At 41.3% G+C, this 23644-nt stretch overlaps 1 protein-coding gene across 1 annotated transcript in view; it reads left to right on the plus strand.

Annotated features, from left to right (window-relative positions):
• The window catches only part of LOC140230896 (insulin gene enhancer protein ISL-1-like), an 80022-nt gene extending 59489 nt beyond the window's left edge, over positions 1-20533 (plus strand). Inside the window, exons 5-6 of the mRNA XM_072311038.1 lie at positions 5705-5890; positions 20233-20533. Of these exons, the coding sequence (XP_072167139.1) occupies positions 5705-5890; positions 20233-20400 (354 nt within the window). The 3' untranslated portion in view covers positions 20401-20533. The remainder of the gene's footprint in view (positions 1-5704; positions 5891-20232) is intronic.
• The last annotated feature ends 3111 nt before the right edge of the window (positions 20534-23644 follow it).

Here is a 23644-nt window from a genome sequence, read left to right on the forward strand (position 1 = left end):
TGCCTTCGGCAGTTACCACACGACCTTCTTGTCAAACCGTTTGAATAATCATGTGTCGTCTATATTCGAGCGAAGTCCCCCGGTACATCTTTGTAATTTGTTGACTTCTTATAGCTTAAACTACACTCCACTTAAACACACGCACATACACACACAGTGACACAAAGCCACACACGTACAATGGATGCAAACTAAGTGATGACGTTAACTTAACAGTACACAGTGCATGTGCATTGTATCGGATCGCCTTCTGCGAAAGTTCATATTCCTCGTCTACGTTCTATATTCTAGTTATTTCCACTTTGAAATTTCGTATCATTTTCTGTCTCTTAATTATGCAATATGTAAAACACTTCGTAATCATAAAGTTTAATTTGAGAAATGTGGGATATTGAAACGTTGACTCTCATACAATTACGAATTTTTCCGTTTGCATTTTACCTGCATAGAAGAAGACTTTAAAAAGAACCGATAAATTAGAGAGCCGATTTTTTCCTAAGTCCAGATTGCGTTCCAAATCAGCATTGCGAGATTTGTGAAAATCTAGCTTGTGTGCTTCCACGGTTGCCTTTAAACGTGTGTATAACATAGCGTCATTTTCCAGGAGGTCGTGATTTGGGGTGATGTACAATTTGCTTTAACGCGTCGCTTTCGTTTCTGTTTTTCCTCGTCACCCCCACCCCATCCCTCCGTCCCCAACCTCTTTGGTTCCTTTTAGGCGAGCGGGGTCAGGGGAGAGCAAGCCGCCGAACTTGCCCGAGGGGCTTGCTTACACTCGCCCCGTAGCCTTTGCTTACTTGCCCTCGGTGACAGCTTACCTGAGAGATGTGTCTTTAGACAAGCCGACGACATGAACAATTCTCTTTTTTTTAAACCTTTTTTTTTCCTCGTGCCCTCCCCTTTCTTTCTCCCATCTCAACCATGTCAAACATTTTTAACACTCGACATGCGATCGTCTGTGAAATTTCGGGTTTGATAAATAATTGTTAACGTTGACAAATTATTCGCTAATGAATATTGGACACACAAGCACAGGCACACACACACACACAAACACACACACACACACATATACACACATACACGCACAGTCTGACCTCATAGTAGAGACTTGGGCAGCAAATCGGCGTTATCGAGAGAGGGCGGTCGTTGATATATGATCAAAAAAATGCTGCAATGTAAGAACAAAAGGATGAAGTTTATGCATAAGCATTACGCCCGTTCTCTAATGTATGTGATTTCAAGTTCATGGCATACTTCAATACCGCCAAGAGAGCTGTTTACCTCATTAATATATCCACCAAAAAAAAAAAGCAATAAAAGGAAATTGTGACATTATAACCAAACTACAAGTTTTACCAAGGAGATTAGATCTTCCGCCTCTGAGCTATCCGTACGCATGTGCCGTTCAAACAAAGTCTCGTAGAGGCATTATTCTGGATTAACGTCCTTCATGCTCTGCCACATCACAAATCATAACAGCGAGGTTTTCAAATAGATAATTTTTGTCCGTTTGTCTCGTCATAACACTTTATGGACTAACACCATTGGGTACTGTGCGGATTATGTTAGGTATACTTACCTCAGGAGTTTGAGGTCAAGGGCAGACATGAAAATCGATTTTCGATAGAAATTGAGTTTTCTCCAATCTCAAATGATTTCGGTCTTCCGTAAACTGAACGCATGTCATTCGATGACTATAACGTAACATAACTTTAGATTTTAGAGAAAAATGTGATGTCTGGGAGCTCCCATAAAATGGAAGGCAATGACTGGCACTTTACACGCAGAACGGATCTAACGTCTAATGAAATCAAGCTCTTGACATGAAGTCGTATGTCTGTGTATGTGAGTCTGGAAGATGCGGTGTAGCAGGCAGGGATCCTTAAGATGGGGGGGGGGGGAAGGGGGTGTTGGGGATGAGTGGCCGAGAGAAGGAGCGTTCGGCGTACTCCTACCCCACTGCCAAGCCGCGGCTGCCAAATAGTGGGGGATGCCCACCTCAGCACTGCGGGTCAACAGCCGAGTTCGTTCCGTGTCGTCAACGCCAGCTCCGACGCGCTAATCTCCGCCGCAGAAATCGTGTTACCCTTTCGTCACAAAAGAAAACATGCCCATGAAATTGCCGTCGGCCGTGCAAGAAGAACTATCCCTACATTTTTTCCTCTCCCTTTCTCTGTTCCTCCCTCATTCTCTAGGTCTCCCTCTCTTTCCGTCTTCCCCCTTTCATTCCCCTCCTTTCTTCAAGAAAGAAAGGAGAAAAAAAAAACTCTTGACAACATTAATCATCGTGCTTAGATAAATATTTCCAAGCCCCCTAGCTAGAGCTTAACGGATTATTGTTGAAAAACAACGGGGGAAAATGTCCCATGTTTTCTCAAATCACCTTCGCATTTTGGAGTAGGGTTATTTTTCACACTTTTTAGTCTTCCTTTGTTGTTGTTGTTGTTGTTCTGTTCCTCTCATTTTCCAGCGTTCAGACTTGACTATGAGCCAGGGGTTAGTGGTGGATGATAATAATATGAAGACATTGTCATGCAAGGAGCATGTTTACCATGTTTTCGTAGCATAACAAGGAATATAGTGGGCATTGCATCCTTCATGCTTCACAATGCATGTCGCAATATTCAGCAATCCGGTTTCAGACCACGCACCTTGTATGACGACGGGGTCAATGCAGTTAGTCTGTAGTACGCGATCACAATGTAACTGCTACAATCGTGGCATCAATCAGATTTATTACTGTTGCGGCGTCGAACAAGCAGGGCCGTACAAGATACCTGCCGACCGTAGAAATATGAACACTAAGTGCAAAGCTAAGTAGGCAGTCAGGCAGAAGATTTCCTTACACCGTAAGTTCTTTTTGCACCATAACAGGATCACGACAGAGGTGTGTTGGCGGGCTGCTATCTGCGCCGAACTGGCGCACCGCGAATGCACACCTCACGACGCGGCGTCCGTTTGTCAAGGTAGCGCCAGCGAGTGTGTGTCTTTCAAGTCTGTGTGTATGTGCATGTGTGTTGACTTCACGTCTGTTCTTTCCCAATTGCCCAACCAACACATTCACCGTATGCCTCTGGGCATCCTCCAGCGACAACATGTGAGCCTCCCCCTGAAAGGAATAAAAAATACAACAAAAACAATAGGGAAAGAAGAACCGGGAGCTTGCCTCCCTTGTATGTTATTCCATCTCGTCACCTCTCGGTAACCCCCTGTCTCAGTGAAAAGCACATTTGTCATATTATTACGCGTCATCTTAGTCCGCAAAACAGTACCGTCAGTAATAGGGGGAAAGAGTATAGGTATATGACTAATGCAACATACCTTGTAGCGATACTGCAGCTTATAAATTTGACGGGTACTCCACCATGTTTACCGCAAGCTATTTGACTTAAATGTTCTTGTACAGATTGAGATAGCCATCTACTGTTCCCTGTAATCATCACTGAAGCAAAATTAGTTCAATGCGTCTTTCCCGTTGCCGAAATGCAAAACTCTTCGGGAATATGAAAGCCCTTCATGTGTTGTTTTCCCTCTCACCCCCCCCCCCGAAACAGAGAAAAAAGGGGGCGTTTTGCTCTTACTTTGATGCATTTTCGTATCATTCTCTCCTCCTCTATTCCTGTTTTCTTTTTCTTGATCTTCCATAGTTGCAGTTGCATTTGAAGACAGTCACAATGCGACTCAAACCTCATTCATGTCCATCCGGCCCGCATAACAATATTCCGATAGGTTGCTTTTGTCTTCACGGTGGTATAAGAGCATCGGAAGATGGCGGGTGTAAAATATTTATCACGGTGTACATCGTATCCACCATGGGCAGTCGTGGCGACGCGATGAAGAAGTCAGTCAATGCGACAAAGTCTTCGGAATTACCCGCCATACGTCGTCAAAACAAGACGAGTGAAAGGATATGGATGACGGGTTTTAATACCCTTTCTTCCAATTACAAAACGCAGCCGGAGGAGGAGAGAGAGGGAGAGAGGGAGGGAGAGGGAGGGAGACGGGGGGGGGGGTATTTATTCTGCTTTAACATGGACATATTAAAGATCAGAGATCAAAGATTAGATATAAAAGTGAATTATATCACGTTTCAAAATCCAAGATACTCCGAATCTTTTACAGATAAAAAGGAAGTGTATAAGTAGAAGACGATGATAATTTTAATAAGATGACCTTAGTAACCCTTGTCTCTGTATTGTTAACTAAATTAAGCATTAAAAAAATAACAACTTTTTAACGTGTGGTTTCCACTGTCATCCAGTAATTCATAATTCAACATTCTGTAAGTGGCAATGCGTACATTGTATTACTAAGCCAACGATATAAAACAAAACAAAAAATGTTCGAGAAGACACTTAATTGCGTGGTCATATTGCAAATTATAGTTTGGCTGATATACTCCAGTATTACTGCAACCCTTTAATTTCCCCGGTCCTTATCAAGATAAACAACTGCGTATATCCTCATCCTCTTTTTTTTTCCATGACATGTTGTGTCCTCTCAGTTACATCATGTATGAACTGTCCGCTCTGGCGTATTGGCTTTGCTCGATACAAAAGGATGGAATGGAGAAGGAAAAAAACGCGGGAAAATAGGATTAAATTATGGTACGCCATCGTACGCATGCTCAGATTAAGGGCGACGGCGACGCCTGTTAGCATCTAGTCGACTGTTGTAATTTGATTGTTGTATCTGGCTAATTTGACCCATCTCTCATTCCTTCCTTCATTCTCTCACTCTCTCATTCTCTCTCTTTCTCGGTCTTCTCCATATATCTGACAGTAGTTTGTCTTAAAGGAGCCATTCACGTCTTCGGCTCAAAAATACAAGTGTATAATTGTGACCGTAATGTTACGCGCCGGTATTATGTATTCATATGGTTATTATATGTTAGTCAGAAACGCGAATCTATATAATTTTTCAAAATGATACCTTATGAGTGATTCTTTACTGTAGTTAGAATTGTTGTTTCAGTCAAAGTTAAAATGTCGTTAAACTTTGAATAGACCCATACAGTCGTGTTCGTATACTGGAGTTTTCTTTTTGTTTTGGGTTGTTTTTATTTCATCGATTTCTTTCTTTCGGAGTAATACGTTCTGAAAAAAATAACGTTTCAGGCCTGTAATGATTCGAAATATGCAATTATATAAGACAAATGTGTCACCAAAAATAACTGTGATGTAAAATGGAATCCACTTGATCTGAGTTTGGTTTTCATTGCGATGCGGTGTGCGGCGCCATAATGTCATGTACCTCATCGGATGATGACGTAGAAGAAGCCTTTGTATTGGGCTCTACTGAGAAAGTTAGAATCGAAATGATATGCAATAAATGTATCATGCTCAATGACTGCAAGTTAGCAAATGTGGCCAATTGAAATTGTCTATGACAATTGTGGTCTATTGAAAGTGACTATGTACTACCGATCGTACTTTATCGGGATGTCACCCACATAGCAGCAACATACCTTTTATGAATTAGTGAAATGATTGCACGTTTAAACAGTTCACGATGTTTGTCCCGTTTAAGGACCACACTTTCGAGTCCCGAATTAGAACAGGGTCCCGATGATCGCAGATCATATTTTTGCCTTCACTGGCCATCACTCCACATTCTCGTCATGTAAAGTAATTATATTGTATTCCATATTGATCTTTTATTTCTGTATCCTTTTTCTTTTTGATATTTTTGTCCCGCTCAGGACCCTAATCGTCGAGTCCCGAATTTCAACGGAGTCCCGATGGTAGCCTCGAGTCCCGTCCGTCACGATTCGCAGATGCCACAGGGTAGTCAGGTGGAGGTGCAGAGTTACCAGCAGCCGCCCTGGAAGGCGCTCAGTGACTTCGCCCTGCAGAGTGATATCGAACAGCCTCCATTCCAACAGCTGGTGAGAATCATACAAACTAACACAAAACACAAAAATATGTCACTTTGTGATTTGTTGGTTAGCTGGTTAGTTAGGTAGTTAGTTGGTTGGAATGGTTGAGCGGCTGCATCAGTCGATTGGTCGAGATAGGTCGCCCCCTCGCTTGCTTGGTGACTTGGTTATTGTTGTACTCGATGATGATGATGATGATGATGATGATGATGATGATGATGATGATGATGATGATGGTGGTGATGATGACAATGATAATGATGATGATGATGATGATGATGATGGTGATGGTAATATTGTCGTCGATAAAGCAGTCGTTTACGTTAATAGCAGTGACGTTGTTATTGTTGTTATGGTGGTAGTGATCTTTGTTCATGTGACAACAGCGATGATGATGTCACCACTTGTATTGTTGATGATGATAATGGCAACAACTATGATACAGATTGGTTGCTAGAATGTTGCTAAGTGTCTTCATCCCGCTTTGATTCTTCTGTATTTGTCGCTCTTTTCATCTCTCGGACAAATATAGGAAAAGTATAAACTTTAAATCCGGAATTTTGTTTCGGTGTTGTTTGTTTTAGTGTATAAGAAACTGAAAAGTCAGAACATTGAGGGAACGGCTTGGTGAGAACATGTCGGATGATAAGGACTCTGATTAGATGATGTCCCCTGAATAAAAATGTTATCTACATTTTGTATCATTCACTTCGCCAATCGTGAACGCAGCATATACTAGATATGTCATCTATAGGTGACTAAAGATGAGACATGCTCAAATCTTTTCAACAATAATATGTGAAGACTCGTCGCATCTTTTATAAGCATTCTTTTTTTGAAGGGGGAGATATGAGTCATACTCACCCTGTGTTTCACTTGCTCCTCTTTCTCATTGCAAGGAATTCACCGACTTCATGTATATCTTTACTCTGTTCAATCGCCTTTCAAAGCACAGCCATTGCATGAAGTTGACGTCGTGTTTCACGAATGTTGTCTAGAATTGCCCGATTTAATAATTTTTGAAACACGGCAATCGTAAATGCATTACAAAGCATCTGAGGTGATACCCCGAAGTTATATTGATGCAAGTCCCATCATCCTCCCCTCTGATTCGCGATAATCACAGAGTCCTAACATCACTGTCACGTGACTTGCACGTCCCGATATCTGACCCACTATAGCTTCCACATGCTGCTGACGCTGTAAATAATAATGTTTAAAAAAATGTGAAAGATAATGGCACCAACACTTCCCGAAGAACAAATGTTAATAGAACATTTAAATTATTGATTTCAAAGAACACACCTTTCCGATATCAGTGTTAGGTAGAGTTACTAATTCTTAGGGAGATATTAGGAGCATTTCTGTCTTTGCCCAAGAGCCTAAGAGAGAAAGAGAGAGAAACAGAATCCTAAGGAAATAGATGGCCCTAGAGAGGGGAGAGAGAGAGAGAATGAGAGAGAGAGTAGGAAATAGACAGGGAGAGATGGAGGGAGAAGAAGAGAGAAAAGCAGAGTGAAAAATACGTGGGGGATTTAAGCACGAAACAACTTAGGTGAAAATATCGGTGTGAAAAATTGCTTGCATCATTTCCAGCGCGCAAACAGCGGTGACTTTGACGAGTCCATTTGTCGTCATGGCAACCGGCGCCGAACGCCAACGCCGATGAACTCACATCGCGGTACAGGCGATTCAGCGACACACATGCACACTATGCGGTATACCGACACAGAACGAAGGCAATACACAAGTTCCCTTTTTTCACTGCTTGTTTCCCCCTTCTTTCACAGCGTGTGCATACGTCTTCCGCGTTAAAAGTGGCAACATGCAAGTTTCGTCCTCCCAATAATTGATGGCATTTCGTCGATAAAGATAATGTGACGCATGCCTCTTCACTTGAGTTATTTTCGCCCTTGCCAGGAGATGGGAGGGTAAAATGGCCACTGTTTGCGCTTAACGGGTGACCTCGAAGACCTTACGTGTTTCCGAATATTTCACAGAATGTGCTTGCGAATACGTATAATGCGTATTTTAGCATCGTAAAACAAAGCAAACAATGGCTTTATTTCCTTTTTCAAGCGGAAGGCCAAAACGAGCATTACTTTGCATTACACAAGATATTTCGGCATGACGAAATACCACTCTAAGTGGTTCTTTATGGTCTTCTCACTAAGGGTTTTAGACTTATTCGTCTCCTTCTTTTACATCTCTTACGTAGTTAGCGTAAAATGATGCGCGTCAGAAGCTTTGGCGATCGATTTCCGCGATCAAGCCTGCATCCCTCCAACCTCACCCAGCATCACACTAGCCGTTTCGATAGCAACCGCTCTAAATGGAAGAGCGATTACGCCTGTCTACAAGATGCTCCTTTCTCAAAACGAAATATATAAATTATACTTCTCCTTGAAATTTGCCTAATGCACAGCACCCCAGCATGGGTAGGGAAAAAAGAGTGGAGTCACTTGTGGTAACAGGAAATATTCTAAGTGGAAGGATTTACAGAAATAAAAAGGACATCGAATCCAGAGATGGATGGACTGGTGCGTAAGTGCTTAGGTTGAAGCAGGTTCATCGATTGTTGTTCGTGTTGTTTCTATGTCACCATCTATTTCGGGTCCATACAAGACTTACCTCTGTCTGGTGTCGGCTGCTTCGGCCATCAGTCAAGAGAATATGGCGCTTCTTTCCGCCTCCTCTCTCTGCATGACGGAGCCAATATTAGGTTTTATAAATCTCACGACTTGGTCTGCATACGAAGAGCATCCTGATTCTCTCTCACTGTCTCCCTCTTCCTCCCTCTCTCTCTCCTCATCGCTCTCTTTTTCTCTCTCCTTTCTCTCTATATATATATATATATATATATATATATATATATATATAATAAATCTGAGAGTCTGCATCTATTCTTTAATCTCTCTCTCTCCCCTGCCACCTTTCTCTCTCTCTCACTCTCTCTCTTTCTCTCTCTTTCCTTTCTCTCTCCCTTACGGCGCATATCTACTTCTCTTCGGTGTATCTCCTATGCCCAATTTTAATCTATTCATATATTTAGCAGTTTTAATCGAGCTAGCTCCTCGTTTATGTGAAATTTTCTCATAGATGAATTTAAGTCCATAGTAGAATGTATCTTTGAGTGCGTGGTTGTGTGTGTGTGTGTATACGGTTGAGCAAAATCTATAAAAGATTTTACTAAAGATTTTATTCTTGAGTTGAATATATATATCTTTTTTTAATAAAGGCCTATAATTGTTCCTTACAATTGCAATATGAGTTACATGTTGTAACACATTCAAGTGAAATATGGTTACACATGCTAATATAATCAAAATGATGCTAAATGCGTATCATAAGAAGTATTGCTACGTTATTGTCTATTTTGTTTGACTCAAGATGGTTTATTATTGTTAAAACGCTATTATTAAACGCTGCAAAATGATGTTGATTTTGTCTTTAACTGCATTTGCACGTTTTATTTTGTATGCATCACGGATTGTTTATTGCTACATGATTTGAGAATGAAATCGATGAAGAACTGTTTGTTATTCAAAACAAGTAAAGACAAGTAAGGCTAAATACCATGTATGGCATGTTACTGTGTAAATGTCTGTTTGTGCCCGTCTGCCTTAAAGTCCTATTTCTGGGATGTATTTTTGAAAGGAACGCCCGAAGTAACACCTAGTATAGTCTATTGACTCACCCATGTCGATATCTATCTATCTATTCTATTCTGTTCTGTTGTATTCTATTCTATTCTATTCTATTCTATTCAATTCTATTCTATTCTGTTCTATTCTATTCTATTCTATTCTATTCCATTCTATTCTATTCATTCATTCATTCATTCATTTATTCTATTCTATTCTATTCTATTCTATTCTATTCTATTCTATTCTATTCTATTCTGTTCTATTCTATTCTATTCTATTCTATTCTGTTCTATTCTATTCTATTCTATTCTATTCTATTCTATTCTATTCTATTCTATTCTATTCTATTCTATTCTATTCTATTCTATTTATGTATCTTTATATCTCTCTTCTCTTTCCATTCCTTTGTCGTTTTCTAAAAATCTTTTTTCTTCACACATCATATGATAAGAGTGTAGCAGATGCTGTGACGTGTATCAATGCACGGGTTTAGGTGGTAGTAAAATCATGAGTTTGTTGTAGTTCCATGGTAAAATGAAGGTGGTTGTCGGCCTGTTCATACTGAGTCGAAGCTGAGCCTGCATGCTCGCTCGAGCTCATTAGATTATCCGCCTGGTTATGACTTTCGTTTGTGATAACGGCTAGTTTGATGGAGGACAGGTACATTATTTCGCTTGTCACTGTCCTTGCCTGCTCGGACATGGGGAAGAGGTTAGAAATTAACGTTCATGGTTGACCAGGAAGAAAACTGCATCCCCGTGGATGTTGATCGCGTAGTATAAACAAGCCTCCTAATTACCCATACGTTTTACTGTATCGGGCTTCTTCATGTAACAAATCAGTTTTCCTCCCGTCTTTCACCCCATAAAACCCCCCTGACAGAGTTTATCACTCCGACGGTGGGCCAGCCAACTACATTCCCCGGGAATCGGTCAATAATTCATCCGGTCGCCGTGGCTTAGTTCTCTTCCACACGCAGGGGGGTTTTGACGAGCACGAGGATTCTATATAGCTCTACGAACCGGCAATGACACTGCTAGCCAAAAATTATGGTTTGCCTGCGTGATATTTGACGGTGGCCGTTGTTTCGGAGGGACACTAGAAAGAGGAGGAGGAAAAAGAGGAAACAAAAGAGAAAAGAAAACTCTCCCTCCGTTTCCCCGTGCCCTGTGTATCTTTCCCGGGATATTTGTTTTTTGGCACGGCGAGCGGAGAAAATATTCGAGCTGATGTAATTTATATGTTTACTGGCCGCGAACTTGTGGCTGACTCAAAGCGCCGTGTTTATCTTCGACAATGTTAATTTGTAACTCTTGGAAGGATGTTTCGACTCGAGTGGAGAGAGCAAATTTAGACACAAAAACACGCACATGCAACACACACACACACACACACACACACACACACACACACACACACACACACGCTTAAATAAGATGTCCTGGTGGGGAATAACCCACATAAATACTCCCCTCTAACTCGCCTAGATATTCTCCTGTTGTCACAAACAAAAGGGAGAAAATGGTGTGTGTTTAGCAGAATTCGTGCTGCCCCACATAAAACAGCCCCTCGAAAAACGTAAATTTATGTTTCAAAGCGACGGCCATCCAGATCAACCCAGAAAACTAAGAAACAAAATACACATAGAGGAGAGAGAAAGAGATGGAGAGGGATGGAGTGAGAGAGCGGTAACCATGACTACACTGCAACGCTATCCAAACAGAAGTAAAACATCGCAGCCCAGCAAAAGAATTCTCATCCAGTTTTACCGCGGTCAGCCCGTCATTGTAAATCTCCTGTGGCCGATATAATAATCAAAGGACAATTCGGCGTACTGCAGGTCTGGAGTATACGTGGCTTGACCAAGGAACGAAGATACACGCGGGCCCTTCGTATCGAAAGCTGTTTCTTTCGGCGGCTAATTTAGCCGATGACTTCACACTGACCATCACCATTAGATGTGTAGCTCTTGTCAATACAAAAGAAAATAGAATTTACTTTTTCAAAATAAAAAATGGACTGAGTGTATTGTCCAATCTTTTTCTGTATTGATAATGGATATGCGTGTGTGTGTGTGTGTGTGTGTGTGTGTGCTTGTTTGTATGTAAAACTAGGCTGGTCATACATGGAGGGATGCCAGGTTGATTTATATACAGAACAGTTATACTAATTTATGTAATTTTAATCAGGCAGGAACAGGTCCCTCGTGTTCAACCACTTGTTGTTTTCCAGCCATTTCTGCTAATGTCTCCTTTCGTCACAAGGGATTATAAACACAAAAATAAGGTTTGCCACAAAAAGTGTTTCCTTAGACGTATACGTTCATGGAAATAAAATCAGTATCATCAACAAAACCTAGGCGGAATAGCTCGCAATTCTTTTTTTTTCCAAAATAGACAAAGTTTGATGATTAAGATGATGATGATGATGATGATGATGATGATGATGGTAATAATAATAATGATAATAATAATAATCATAATAATAATAATAATAATAATAATAATGATGATGATAATGATAATAATAATAATAATAATAATAATAGGCAGCAGCTGATCATAATATACCATAATCAGAAGGAGAAAAGGTGTTGTAAAAGTTGACAGACCAAGTAATACATTAAAAGTCTTATTCAAAGCCAAGCTGAAATCTTTCAAAGATTGTCGAATTAGGCTCGTGTTACTACATTCTGAAGGCGTGTGGAGGCGTATAAAGGGCAATGCACCCACGTTCCATACATAGAACTTCACACGTGGGGCTATGGGATGTTCACTCGCAGAAACGCTAGTCCGTGTTTCCACGTCCCCTTCCCGTAACGCTCTACGCTGACAGACGCCTATCAGTGGAGCGAGAGCCCTTCTTCCTCTTTCAAACGCACCATCACAAAGTCACGTGGGATTTTTATAAAACAGATTCAAGATCCTCTCTCTCTCGAGATTCACATGAAAAAAAAAGTAATAAATACTCTTTTGAATCCCTTCTCGTCTGCTTACCTGCGCATGCGCTGTCCGTCTCTGGAATCGCGGCCATTTTGGATCCGCAGCGGAAAAGAGATGTGTCCTCGGCCGCCCGCGAATGGCGTAAAGGTGACAAAGATTATGTCGTCATTATCACAACACACAAGCGAATCAGCAATTGGTTATTTCCACTGATATGAAATCCAAGCCCGTCGCGTCTTTCCGCACCCGCAACGGATACGCGTTTATTACTAGATTGGAAAGGCCCTTGAGGAGGGTAATGCATTGGGGGGGGGGGGGGGGAGGGGGGCGAGGCGGCACTCAAACTTGATAGGTTAAGGATCTTGCTGAAAATTTTGGGCGCTGTTGGCCAAAGGAGTGTGATTTCATATTATTCACGCTGTTGTACATCCACAGCGCTAATAGAAGTGTACAAAAATGGGGCCTTCTATTGCAGGAAAATTCAGTTCAGTTTCTTTTATTAGTCCACTGTATTGTTCAAATTAGAAAAAAAAAGTAACGGATCAATGTTAATTTCATCATCATCTGTATTGAACATGAAAATATTTGTTTCTACTACCTGACTACTACCGCCGTTTATATCGAACATTCCTCCATTATAAATTATTGTTTTTATTGCAATTCTGAATCTATATCTGTTTGATATTGTATACTATTATGTTGTAATATTGGCATATTTGGATAGATGGATAAATAAATCGGTAGGAAGAGAGATAGACAGACAGACAGACAGACAGAGGTATAGTTTTCATGTAACACTGTAGACGCATGGCCTACGCCCAATGAAAGATAATTTTAGCGCTATAAACAGAAGCGAATAATGCAATATTTCGAACTAAATCCTTTTTATGTTTTGGTGTCGAAATTTGTGACACACACCCGCTTGATAAGTGCACAGAAAGAATGATCGTGGTTTTGTCTTCAGAGCATTTATATCTTACTCACTTTTATCCTGATTGGCAAGCATTTTGACTATCCAAAGCGATGTCGAGTATCAGTTGAGACAGTCGAAATGAGATCAAGGCTTTTGAGCCGAAAAACGTATGAATGATATGTTTTGTTCTTTGTGATTTGGAAGAATGTCAGGGGAAACGGCTCAATTTGGGGAAGCGAAATTCGTGTCACGCTTGCGAGTAGATGTCAGTCAACAAAAAGAAATAGAAACAGAAAACGGATAAAAACGCTAAAAATTAGACTATAGATTCACTGTAGACACGAGCCGCGAGAAACCGGACGAAAAACGACTTTTCCAGTTTCTTTGTGTTCTGTCTTTCAATGATATTTACACGTACGATCCCATGAAATAAAAAAAAATGACTGTTTATTGTGATCTTACTTTTCCACGATAGTCAACAAAGTCACAATATTTTTGTGACGCACGCTTTGTCAACTCCTTGTCGAGCCAGAAGGAAGTATTCTTCATGTTCTTATAAAAAGGTTTTTAAGACCAATTTCGTCATTCAAGGGTTTGGGGATAGGTGCGTGTTTTTTTTTTTTTTTTTTTTTTTTTTGGTGAATATTATGTATTTCCCAAGCAAACTTTGGGGGTTGTTGTTTTTTTTCATGATTTTCTCCTCTTTTTGTTTTTGGCATTTTGCTTTTCGCACTGTTTCCTTGCCCTTTTTGTGTTTCCCTTTGAGGAAAAAATAAAACAAAAAGCGCCATCATTTTGTTGAATCACTATTCCTGACCTTTTTTTCCTACTCTCTATATACGCTTGATGAAAGGATAATAATGTGATAATTTCAGTTGTTTTTACATGATATTATATCGTTTGCTCTTGCTTTTGTTTTGTGTTGTTCGTTGCTTTGTTTTCTTGCCTTTTCTTTGTATGAGTGTGTGTGTGTGTGTGTGTGTGTGTGTGTGTGTGTGTGTGTGTGTGTGTGTGTGTGTGTGTGTGAAAAATTACCCGGAAGATCTCCCTTTGCTGATCGATATGGATCAGGGATTTCATACAGGAGGATTTCTACACTGGTAATCCAGGATTCGAGCTTTATCGGGAAAGAAAAACAATTTCTTTAGCTTTTCAAAGTCGCATCTTTTCTGCAATCCTTCCTCTGGTGTGAGTGCCCTCAGAGCAAATAGTTACGTCTAGTTTTATCCCGGCGTATAACATGTTTACGCGCACAGCATCAAAGTCTCTATGCCGAAATTGATTTGCTCTCATGTTATTTTGGATGGGATTTATCATCGTGTTTATTTTTTGTTTAGTGTTATGTCAGTTTTCTCGCGCGAATCGGCGCGCTGTCAGCTTGTGATCGCCCGGCTTCTATCAAATAATTTTCAGTCAATTCTCGCGCAATTGCTTCTCCATTTTTGTCAGTGGGTATCAGTCGGACTTAGAGCTTATCTAAATGCAAATTTCAGCGCGGCTGTCACTCAAAATAAATGGTTTCCAGAGGAGACTGGATAAAAAGAAAATTATAGATCAAAAACAGGCATAATGATAAAGGATGTTAAGGAAAGAAAAATCGCAAAACTGAAAAAAGCATTACCATGGGTATTTTTCCTCGTAAAAGTTTAAAATGAAAAACAATTATTTGAAGATACTTTATCTTTAATTACGATTTGATCTGTGTCTGCACGTTTCTTACGCATGCTTGATTAAATGGTGACGGGGGGGGGGGGGGCAGGCAGTTATGGAAAGGAGGAAGATCGAACTCGATCCAACTGACTGTGTACACAGAATACGATGAGCAAGTGATTCACAGTGTGTTTGGTATGAAGCACCGGTTGTGTAATAAATCAGATCCTAAAATTGATACTAACTATATAATTTGTGGGGTTCAATGCGTAACACATCATCTAACCTTCTTTTATTCTTTTTTATTATATTTCCCCTTGAACAACCGTCGGATAAGACTGGTGATCAATTCAGGGAAAGGAGCGGGAGAGAAAGAACCCAGAAAAGAAGAAGAGAATGTCTGTGTTTGCTTAGGTTATCGATGCAAATATTTATTGTACTTTACGATCAGGTTTTGCGCCATAAATCATCTGGTTGCGGATCCTCGAGCAGTGTAAACAGTTTTGACAAAGTAACCCTTGGCGGTGCGGCGCTGTTCGGAGTCGCCGCGCCGTTTTACCGGGGCTCCCCTCGCCATGTCACTGACAATTTAACGTATGACTGATAGACGCGGGACTCGGAAGGCACGAATGTTGCTGTTCAGTTCAGTTGATACAATGATACGCCATTGAAACAGTGGCTGGTGCAAAAGAGAGGTTTTCCCCTCTTCCATTCTGTGCAGTCCTTTTGAGTTAAACTCCAAACATCATCATTTCACAAAGCGGGTTTTCCTCGGTATATGACTTCCGTGCAAATGATATGTAAGATCATGAAGATCATGATGTTGCAATGAAGCACTCTGTCGCTGATCAAGAAGGTCTAGGGTTCGAATCCCAAGCCAACCTAAAGAAAATGAAACTGTTTTACTGCTCTATATGCACGGCATTAAACCAGAACTGCCGTTCCCGTACATACACAGTGATCCGGCAGTTTTACGAACGGGTACGCCGCCCAGGATGTTCAATACACATGATACATGCACATAATTATAAGCTCTTAAGGTATAAAATTCTACTTTAGAAGCTCGGGTGTGTGATCTATTTCTGTGGATAACAAGATTATTTTGAATCTCTTGGTTTGTGTTTTCTTCAGGCTTTTTAACGCACCCCCACCACTAACACCAATTTCATTCAGTTTGCATGCACTCTGAAATTTGACTGTTACTCAACAATTTGTACATCATGGATTACAGTAGACCATAATGTCATATAGTCTTATTCATTCACAACAAAATTAATATAAGAGCCCGTACAGTCTGCTATTGTTGGTTACACCATACACGTTAAAGAATGGGCAGTAAGAGAGTTTCCGGTAGGCATACGGAGTTGTCATCGTCTTATTGTAACCCTGGTAACTCATGGTCGAGGGGATTGTTACTGTGTGGGATCTTGGTCAAAATATGATGAGTTTGTTGGTGATGCCAATACCCCCTTACCTTATGAAAACCAGCCGTTTGGATCACTGTGAGGCCAGTCTATAGGGGTACCTCCTATGAACGTCTCCTCTTTTCGTTAAGATGCGTTATCCCTGTAAAACACTGCCCAGACAACGGATTATCAGCGTCAATCCCAGTCCAGCCGGAGTTGTCCAGAAAGATTGCCCAACGAATCGACGAGCATCAAACATTAGTGAAAGTTCTCCTGTTTTTATCACTCCCTCTGTTTCTCCCTCTTTCTATCTTTTTCTCTCTTCATCATCATCATCTTCTTCTTCTTCTTTTTCTTCTTCTTCCTCCTCCTCCTTTTTCATCTACTGCTTCTTTGTATTTTTCTTTTCGAGACTAATTTGACGAAATGGGGTAGAAATGTTGATGCGGGAAGTGCTTTTAGAAGTGGTGTCCGTTTGAGACGTCTCTTTCCCCGATGTTGTCTTTTCGAGAGAGATGGGGGAAGGAAGAGAGTGAGAGAAATATGTAGGGATTGCAAAGAGAGAGAGGGAGAGAGGGCGAGAAGAAGAGATAGATAGAAAGAGAGAAAGCGCATTTACCTAATGGTGGGGTGTGATACCCTCATGTTTTTGCTTCAACCGCGACAAAGAAAATAAAGGATGAAAAACCGATTCGGACGAGAAGAGAATGCGGCGTGTTATCTATCATCAGCCCATCCCTCTGTTAACACTCTATCCAGAGCGGCGCTCCACCGTGGATCGCTTGAAAGGAGCTGCTTTGCAATGTTCTCCAGCCTTTTCTTTTATCTTTTTCTCTTTTTTTTGAGGGGGGGGGGAAGGAGGGGAGGGTGTCCACTCTCCAAATGTATTTCCACCGTTTGGCTATGCCCATAGGCTTCTGCAGTGAAAGAGATGTAATGTCTATAAGAAAGAGCGAAAACGCGCCAGAGTGAGTAAGAGATGATGACAATCTACAGCCAGTCGTCTGACCACTTTTGAAAATGCGTCAAATCCTGAGGGGCTGACGGAGGGAAAAGAGAGGGAACGGACAAGTTTTACGCGAAGTGTACATTTTTGAGTTTGATTCACTGTACGGATGAGATGTTACTTGCATTCCAGTGCACACTAATTTGTCCAGAAAAGGTGTACTTACTCGTCATTATAATCTGGACTGGTTGTATTCTTTAGAATAGATAATATTGTAAGAACAACGTGTACGTAACACCATGACTATAGAGCATTGTAGTCATTTTGTGCGTTTGTACTTTTAGGTATATGATGTTTTATTTATCAAAGCTTTTCAGTGGTAAGTAAGAGTCAAGCAATGGAATGCGTTGAGCAAGTAGTACAAGCACAATATTAGGTATAAGTTGAAGGTATGAACGTTGCTGTCTTATGTCCTAGGCTCGACTGCCTTCTATTGCTTTCAATTTCGTCATCCTATTCGAAGGTATCATGAGGATATCAAGTTGAAAGGTTACCTTAAGGTATACTTGTACACAGACACAGACACAATGACTGACAAACAGACAGACAGACAGACACACACGCACACACACATACACACGTCACATGCAAGTGTAGGCATAATGCAGTATTCGGAGAAGCTCATGGAAACATGATCTGTCGAAGGTTTAGTAAACAAATGCCCCTCAGAAATAAACCCGCGTGAAAGTAGTAGACTGCTCACTACGAGACCACGTTTAACTTGATGCTCGGGAGATTCGAGCTGGTGTTGGTGAAAGATGGTGTGTCGGAGTGACGCGGATGGCGTGTTCGAGGTTTACTTCGCAGGTGTTTATCCAGCGGTATCCCCCGTAAGCGCCCCGCATCCCTTGCGGCGCAATGGCGTGAGATCGCCCCAGTCCCACACTGGCAGTGGTATGAGGGAGCAATGGACAAAATCAATTTATAATGCTCATCAAGATTAAGTGCGGGGATCGCCCATTTGCGAGTTCGTCATTCACTGCCGATCCATCACAAGGCGACACGAGGGATTGTGGATATAGAAGGACCAACCGCCCCTGTTTTATGGCCTCCTGTCCTACCACTGTACCGTGCGAGCGACAAGTTCTGCCAGGCCTCTGTACACTTCAGCTGAAGATCGTAACACCGTGTTTAGCTTGGCGTCTTAAGCACAGGATCCATCATGGTTTAGTCTGTCTAAATCCGTGCAGTCAATCGCGTAGAGCAAGGCACGACAAAGTGTTAATGACAAAGTTTCCACTGAAATAGTCACTCAGCTATCCCCCAGTCCCCGTGAACTGTGCATTTAATTAAATGCAGTGGCTATATTGCACACATCGCTTCCCGGCTCTGAGAGAAAAGTTGAAGATGAAGAAGGAAATAACATCATGTATTATTCGTGTGCTTTCAGTCGATTACACTGATAATATTTGTGATGCCTTGGCAGTACATTACACCACCATCTCTTACAATGAGTGTCATTTCTTGTGATGCTTGCAGAGTAGATTATTCTTTCTGGATTGTCCGTTAACCTTCACCTACTCGTGATGAAAGTATTATCAAAATTGGATGGAAAAGTGTAGACATCATTCATACTTCGTTTGAAGTAAGGTTACACGTACTCAAGAACATCAGGTGAATTTCAACATAATGGGAACTCTACTAACTTTTCACCATGCGATAGCAATGAATGCGTGCGAAAACAGACATCCCAAGATCTATCAGGTTCATGTCAAACAAGGCTGTGATCTCAGGCTACAGTTTGTTTATTTTTCACTCGGCAAAGATGTCGCCACGACAGTTACTTTTTATCATCATTATCATTATTGTTGTTATTGAAGGGTTAATTTCAAGGTTTGCCTCCGTCTTCGTTTTCCTTTCTATATCTACGTCTTTATGTTTCCTCTTTATCTAAATTTTTTTCTTGCCTTGAGTCGGCGGACGTGAGAGGTTCTCTCGCAAATACCTTCCGGACCGGAGCTTCCGATCGGTCGGAGTCGAGAAGATAGAATGTCGCAACGAAAACCCATTTGCACGCCATTAGAATGGAGGGCCTTCTTGGTTTCCATAACTTTCTTTAGGGAGATAATATGGCGTGTTTCATTTTCTTGTTTTCCTGCGCGATATCGCTCACCATTTAGTTCCTGTCGGTTTAATGGCGACGCCAAAATCTGCCCTTGCGACCAAAAACAAACATGTGCATGAATGTAAACAGAGGCTACACTCATATGGAGAGTGTGATATGAGTCAATGTCGGTATGCATTATATTGTACCCTGTGTGTGTATTGTGTGCTATTATGTTTGGTGATGGATGTGTGTATGTGTAATGAATTCTGCAAGTGGCGATGCGGGCTTTTTCTGTGCAAATGTATGTGTGTGTTTTGATTGCAATAAATAGAGATTATCTCAATGGGATTCTTCTTTTTTTTGTGGAGGACATGCTAAGAATAAAATATTTAACAAATTCATATTTTGATCTGTATAATACAAGGTTAACGTTTATCTTGTGTTAATGAGAAGTAGTTTTTCGTCTACTTATCCGATAATAATAACCAGATACACCATAGCTTGACACTCCAATGAGTATTATATCATTATAATCTATTTCATCCATTTATATATCAATCTGTCTCTATGTTTACAGATCTGCTCTTAAGCTCTTATACATAACACATTACTCACAGATGTCCTACGTTTCGCTCTGTTGCCTTGATGACACGCTAGGTAATTTCATGCCCTCCGTCCTGAATTATTCATCGTCATTTATCTCTCGATCTCTGTTTCATCCTTGTTGTCGCAAAATCCAGGTCAACTTCTCAGAGCAGAGCCTAGGCCAGACTGCTGTCGGTAAAGACATTCCACCCCGGGACGACGCCGCGCCTGGGTCCGGCATGAGTCTGCCTCCGACGCCCGACTCGTCCGACCGGATGCACACTACGCACCTGGACCTAGAACCGCTTAGTGCCAGCGAATAAGAAGGGATGCGCGACCACTCACTTCGTGCACGAGAATCAACAAGCAAGGATATTGTACAGCGAGACGAGATATTCATAAAGCGCTTTCTTCGTGGATTTACTAGTGTACTATCATTGTGTATACAATGTATGATCGTAGGAGAGAGATAAGCGAGCCTCTGCGGCATGATCAACTTGCTTTCTTATGACAAGTAAAGGATTGGAATAAAAGGAAAAGAGAAAATATTCGCCTCACTTTTTTACGATTTGGAACTTCATCGAAACTCTATCAGTTGTGCACTTTGTTGTGAATTCGTGGAACTTGGTGTCTTGTATTTATCTCATCGTGGATTCTTTTATTTCTGTAAGATAGGCGGTGTCTTTTGGAGGGAACAGTGGACATAATCTTGCTAGCTTGGCAACAGTTGGACCTTTCTGTCCAACGGTATGGAATACAACCACAGGATGCAATGTTTGCTTATTGAGTTGCCACATTTAGGGCGGGGAAAACACTTGCCCAGCAATAACTCACGAGTATAGGGACTTCCTTCATTAACTCACATAAACAATGTGGTGGTGATGGTGGGGGGGGGGGGGTATATAACATTATGAAAAAAAGCAAAACGCTTTCATTTGCGTCTTCTCATGTGACCGTGGATACGGACACATGTTTTCTCTTTACAACGAAGCTGGACTTTTGCGTATCGAGCATGCGTCGTCACCGGGGGGAGCCATCGTCTACCTGGAGCTGTACGGACGCGAGAGGCGCCCTCCAGATGCAAACCACCAGACAAAAGATGTTCAGCTGACGCGGACCAACTTTCCCTGTTTGTGAAATGAAAGGGGGGAGGGTGGCAATCGTGTGATTCACCCAGTCCCAGATCCTCTCCCAACCTTTCTCTTCTCACCCTGCACATGTCCAAGCCCAAAACAAGCCACGAACTGGCCAAGATTTCTCGAGTTACAGACACTAGGAGAAACTCATCAACGGCAATTTTTTTCCTTCTCGCTTTCACAAGACATGATATCCATATCAGGGTGATTACGACTGCTGTAATCCAAGAAAGCTCTGCTACGGCGTACTAACTCGAATTTGTCATTGTTCTCTACATGCATGTGTGGGCAATTGCTGTGAAAACGAGTAATGTAACGGGAACGCTCGCTCCAATATCTCTTGGCCATTTTTTTCCCCATTTAACTGTTCTGTGTACAATCATGATTAGTGTGATACAGTTACCGTTCTGCGTTTGTGTCTCTGTAGAAAGCATCACCACATATTTCTTTTCTTTCCATGTCGCGGTGGTTTATTAGTAATCCTGTTCGAGTCTGTCTTAACAACGGCACGGTGCAATAATGCCATGGACGGCCATTAACTACTATAGTATCTAGACGAATATTGGCAATGTTATAATTGAAGAACCACCACGCACATTGCGCACACTCACACTAACGCGCACGCACATTCACACTCACACATACACACAATACAGACACTCACCCCACGGATTTTAGAGCGTTTTTGGGCATCTGATCTTGGACATATACCCTTTTTACTGTGAACACGACTTGTTGCGCTGATTAAGCTATAACAAAGATATAAAGCTATACATGTATTCAACCATGATTCAAAATCAGTGTATATCAACCTAATAGCCGATAAAATATCGCACCTCATAACATTGCCCAGAGGCAGATAAACGTTATTCACCTGATGACGATTCAGTTAAATTCGATTCATTTCAAATCACTTCAATTCAACGTTTATTTCATTCTACAGCAGTACAACTGAGAATACGAACATGAGACATGCCTTTTGTATGCTCAGCACAATGTCAAGAAGATCAATTTTCACACAATTTGTCGATATCCTCAGGTAAGAAAGAATAAGAAATCCATAAATCAGCTCCCAAAGTCAATACGAATTTTTCTTGTAGAGAATTCGCAAGCTCCTCCATATTCACTTGTAATTGCCACCATGTTCCCATCAGATGTAGATCATACACAACCGTGTAAAATGTCTGTAACGTCTCCGCGCAAAAGCGACAAATAATGTTGTTCTTTCATTCTTCATACATGTTTCTCTGTCTCTCGCAGCATATATCAGAACTGTAAGTGCTGCGCACAAAACCTGCGCAGATATTCAAATTCCGAGCACATGTTGAGTCCATTATGCATTGTGTGAAATTCTCCTCATTCCCCTCCCCTTCCCGGGGTATCCCTCCCATCCAACCCTCCTCCTAACAAGCACGACAAAATTGGCTGAGCAGCAGCAGCAAAAATATGCACCCGCTTTGGTATTGTAAGTGAGAGAATACATGAACAAAAAGAAAAGTTATCCGAAAACGAGTGCCGTCTTTTGTTCCCCCTCAATCAATTTTCTCTGCTCTTTTTTCCACTTTTTTTTTTCCTCATAATTTCTGCATAATGTTTATTTTGTGATTTGTAAGCCCCATCATCAGCGGCGACCATCGGGCGATACCCGGCGCGTTTGATGTTCTCACACCGAGCGGGGTTCCCATATCCCCGGGGATGTGAATTTGAATTTTGAAGTACCCGCATATGCCTCGGAATTTTTCCCCCATGAAAATTCATGAGACGAGCCCGTCCTCCACAACTTATAACTTACAATGGTATCTCCATCAACAACTTTTCTCAGGTCCTCTCCACCCCCCCCCCCCCCCCATCGCCCTCGCTCTCTTTGTGGATGATCGTGAAAGTTATATCATGTATAATGTATGTAGCATGCTATAAAACACACACATACACACACACGTACACACAGACACACACACACAAATTTGCCAAATGTAGAATGAGAAAATAACAGAAAAAAAAAAACATGTGTAGATGAGAACAGTTTTCCGAAGAAATACGGCTATAGCCCTAAGCGACGAGACGGTTTTGAATAGATTATAATGGCGCTCACCTATTCGATTTTTTCCCCCTCTCTTTCATCTTCGAACGAAAATAAAACCAAAAGAAGATAATGACGTCATCCTGCCCTAGAAGGGTACTCCTGGGCTATCCATGGCCTCTTCTAATCAGCGGCTAATCCCCCAACATTTGAATATTTCTCAGTCGTGTGAAATTCGAGAAAGCGACCAAAGCTGTGTGCTACTGTAAAGAATATATGTATTCTCTGCCGCTAGCGTTATGAATTGTTAAATATTTTCCGCATCCTTTGAAAAGAAGGAGAAGAAAAAAATGAATCCTGCTGTCTGCGCAGATAAAAAGGTATAAAAAGAGAAGGGAATTAAAGGACAAA

Source organism: Diadema setosum, chromosome 7, assembly GCF_964275005.1.
Source record: "Diadema setosum chromosome 7, eeDiaSeto1, whole genome shotgun sequence".
NCBI lineage: Eukaryota > Metazoa > Echinodermata > Echinoidea > Diadematoida > Diadematidae > Diadema > Diadema setosum.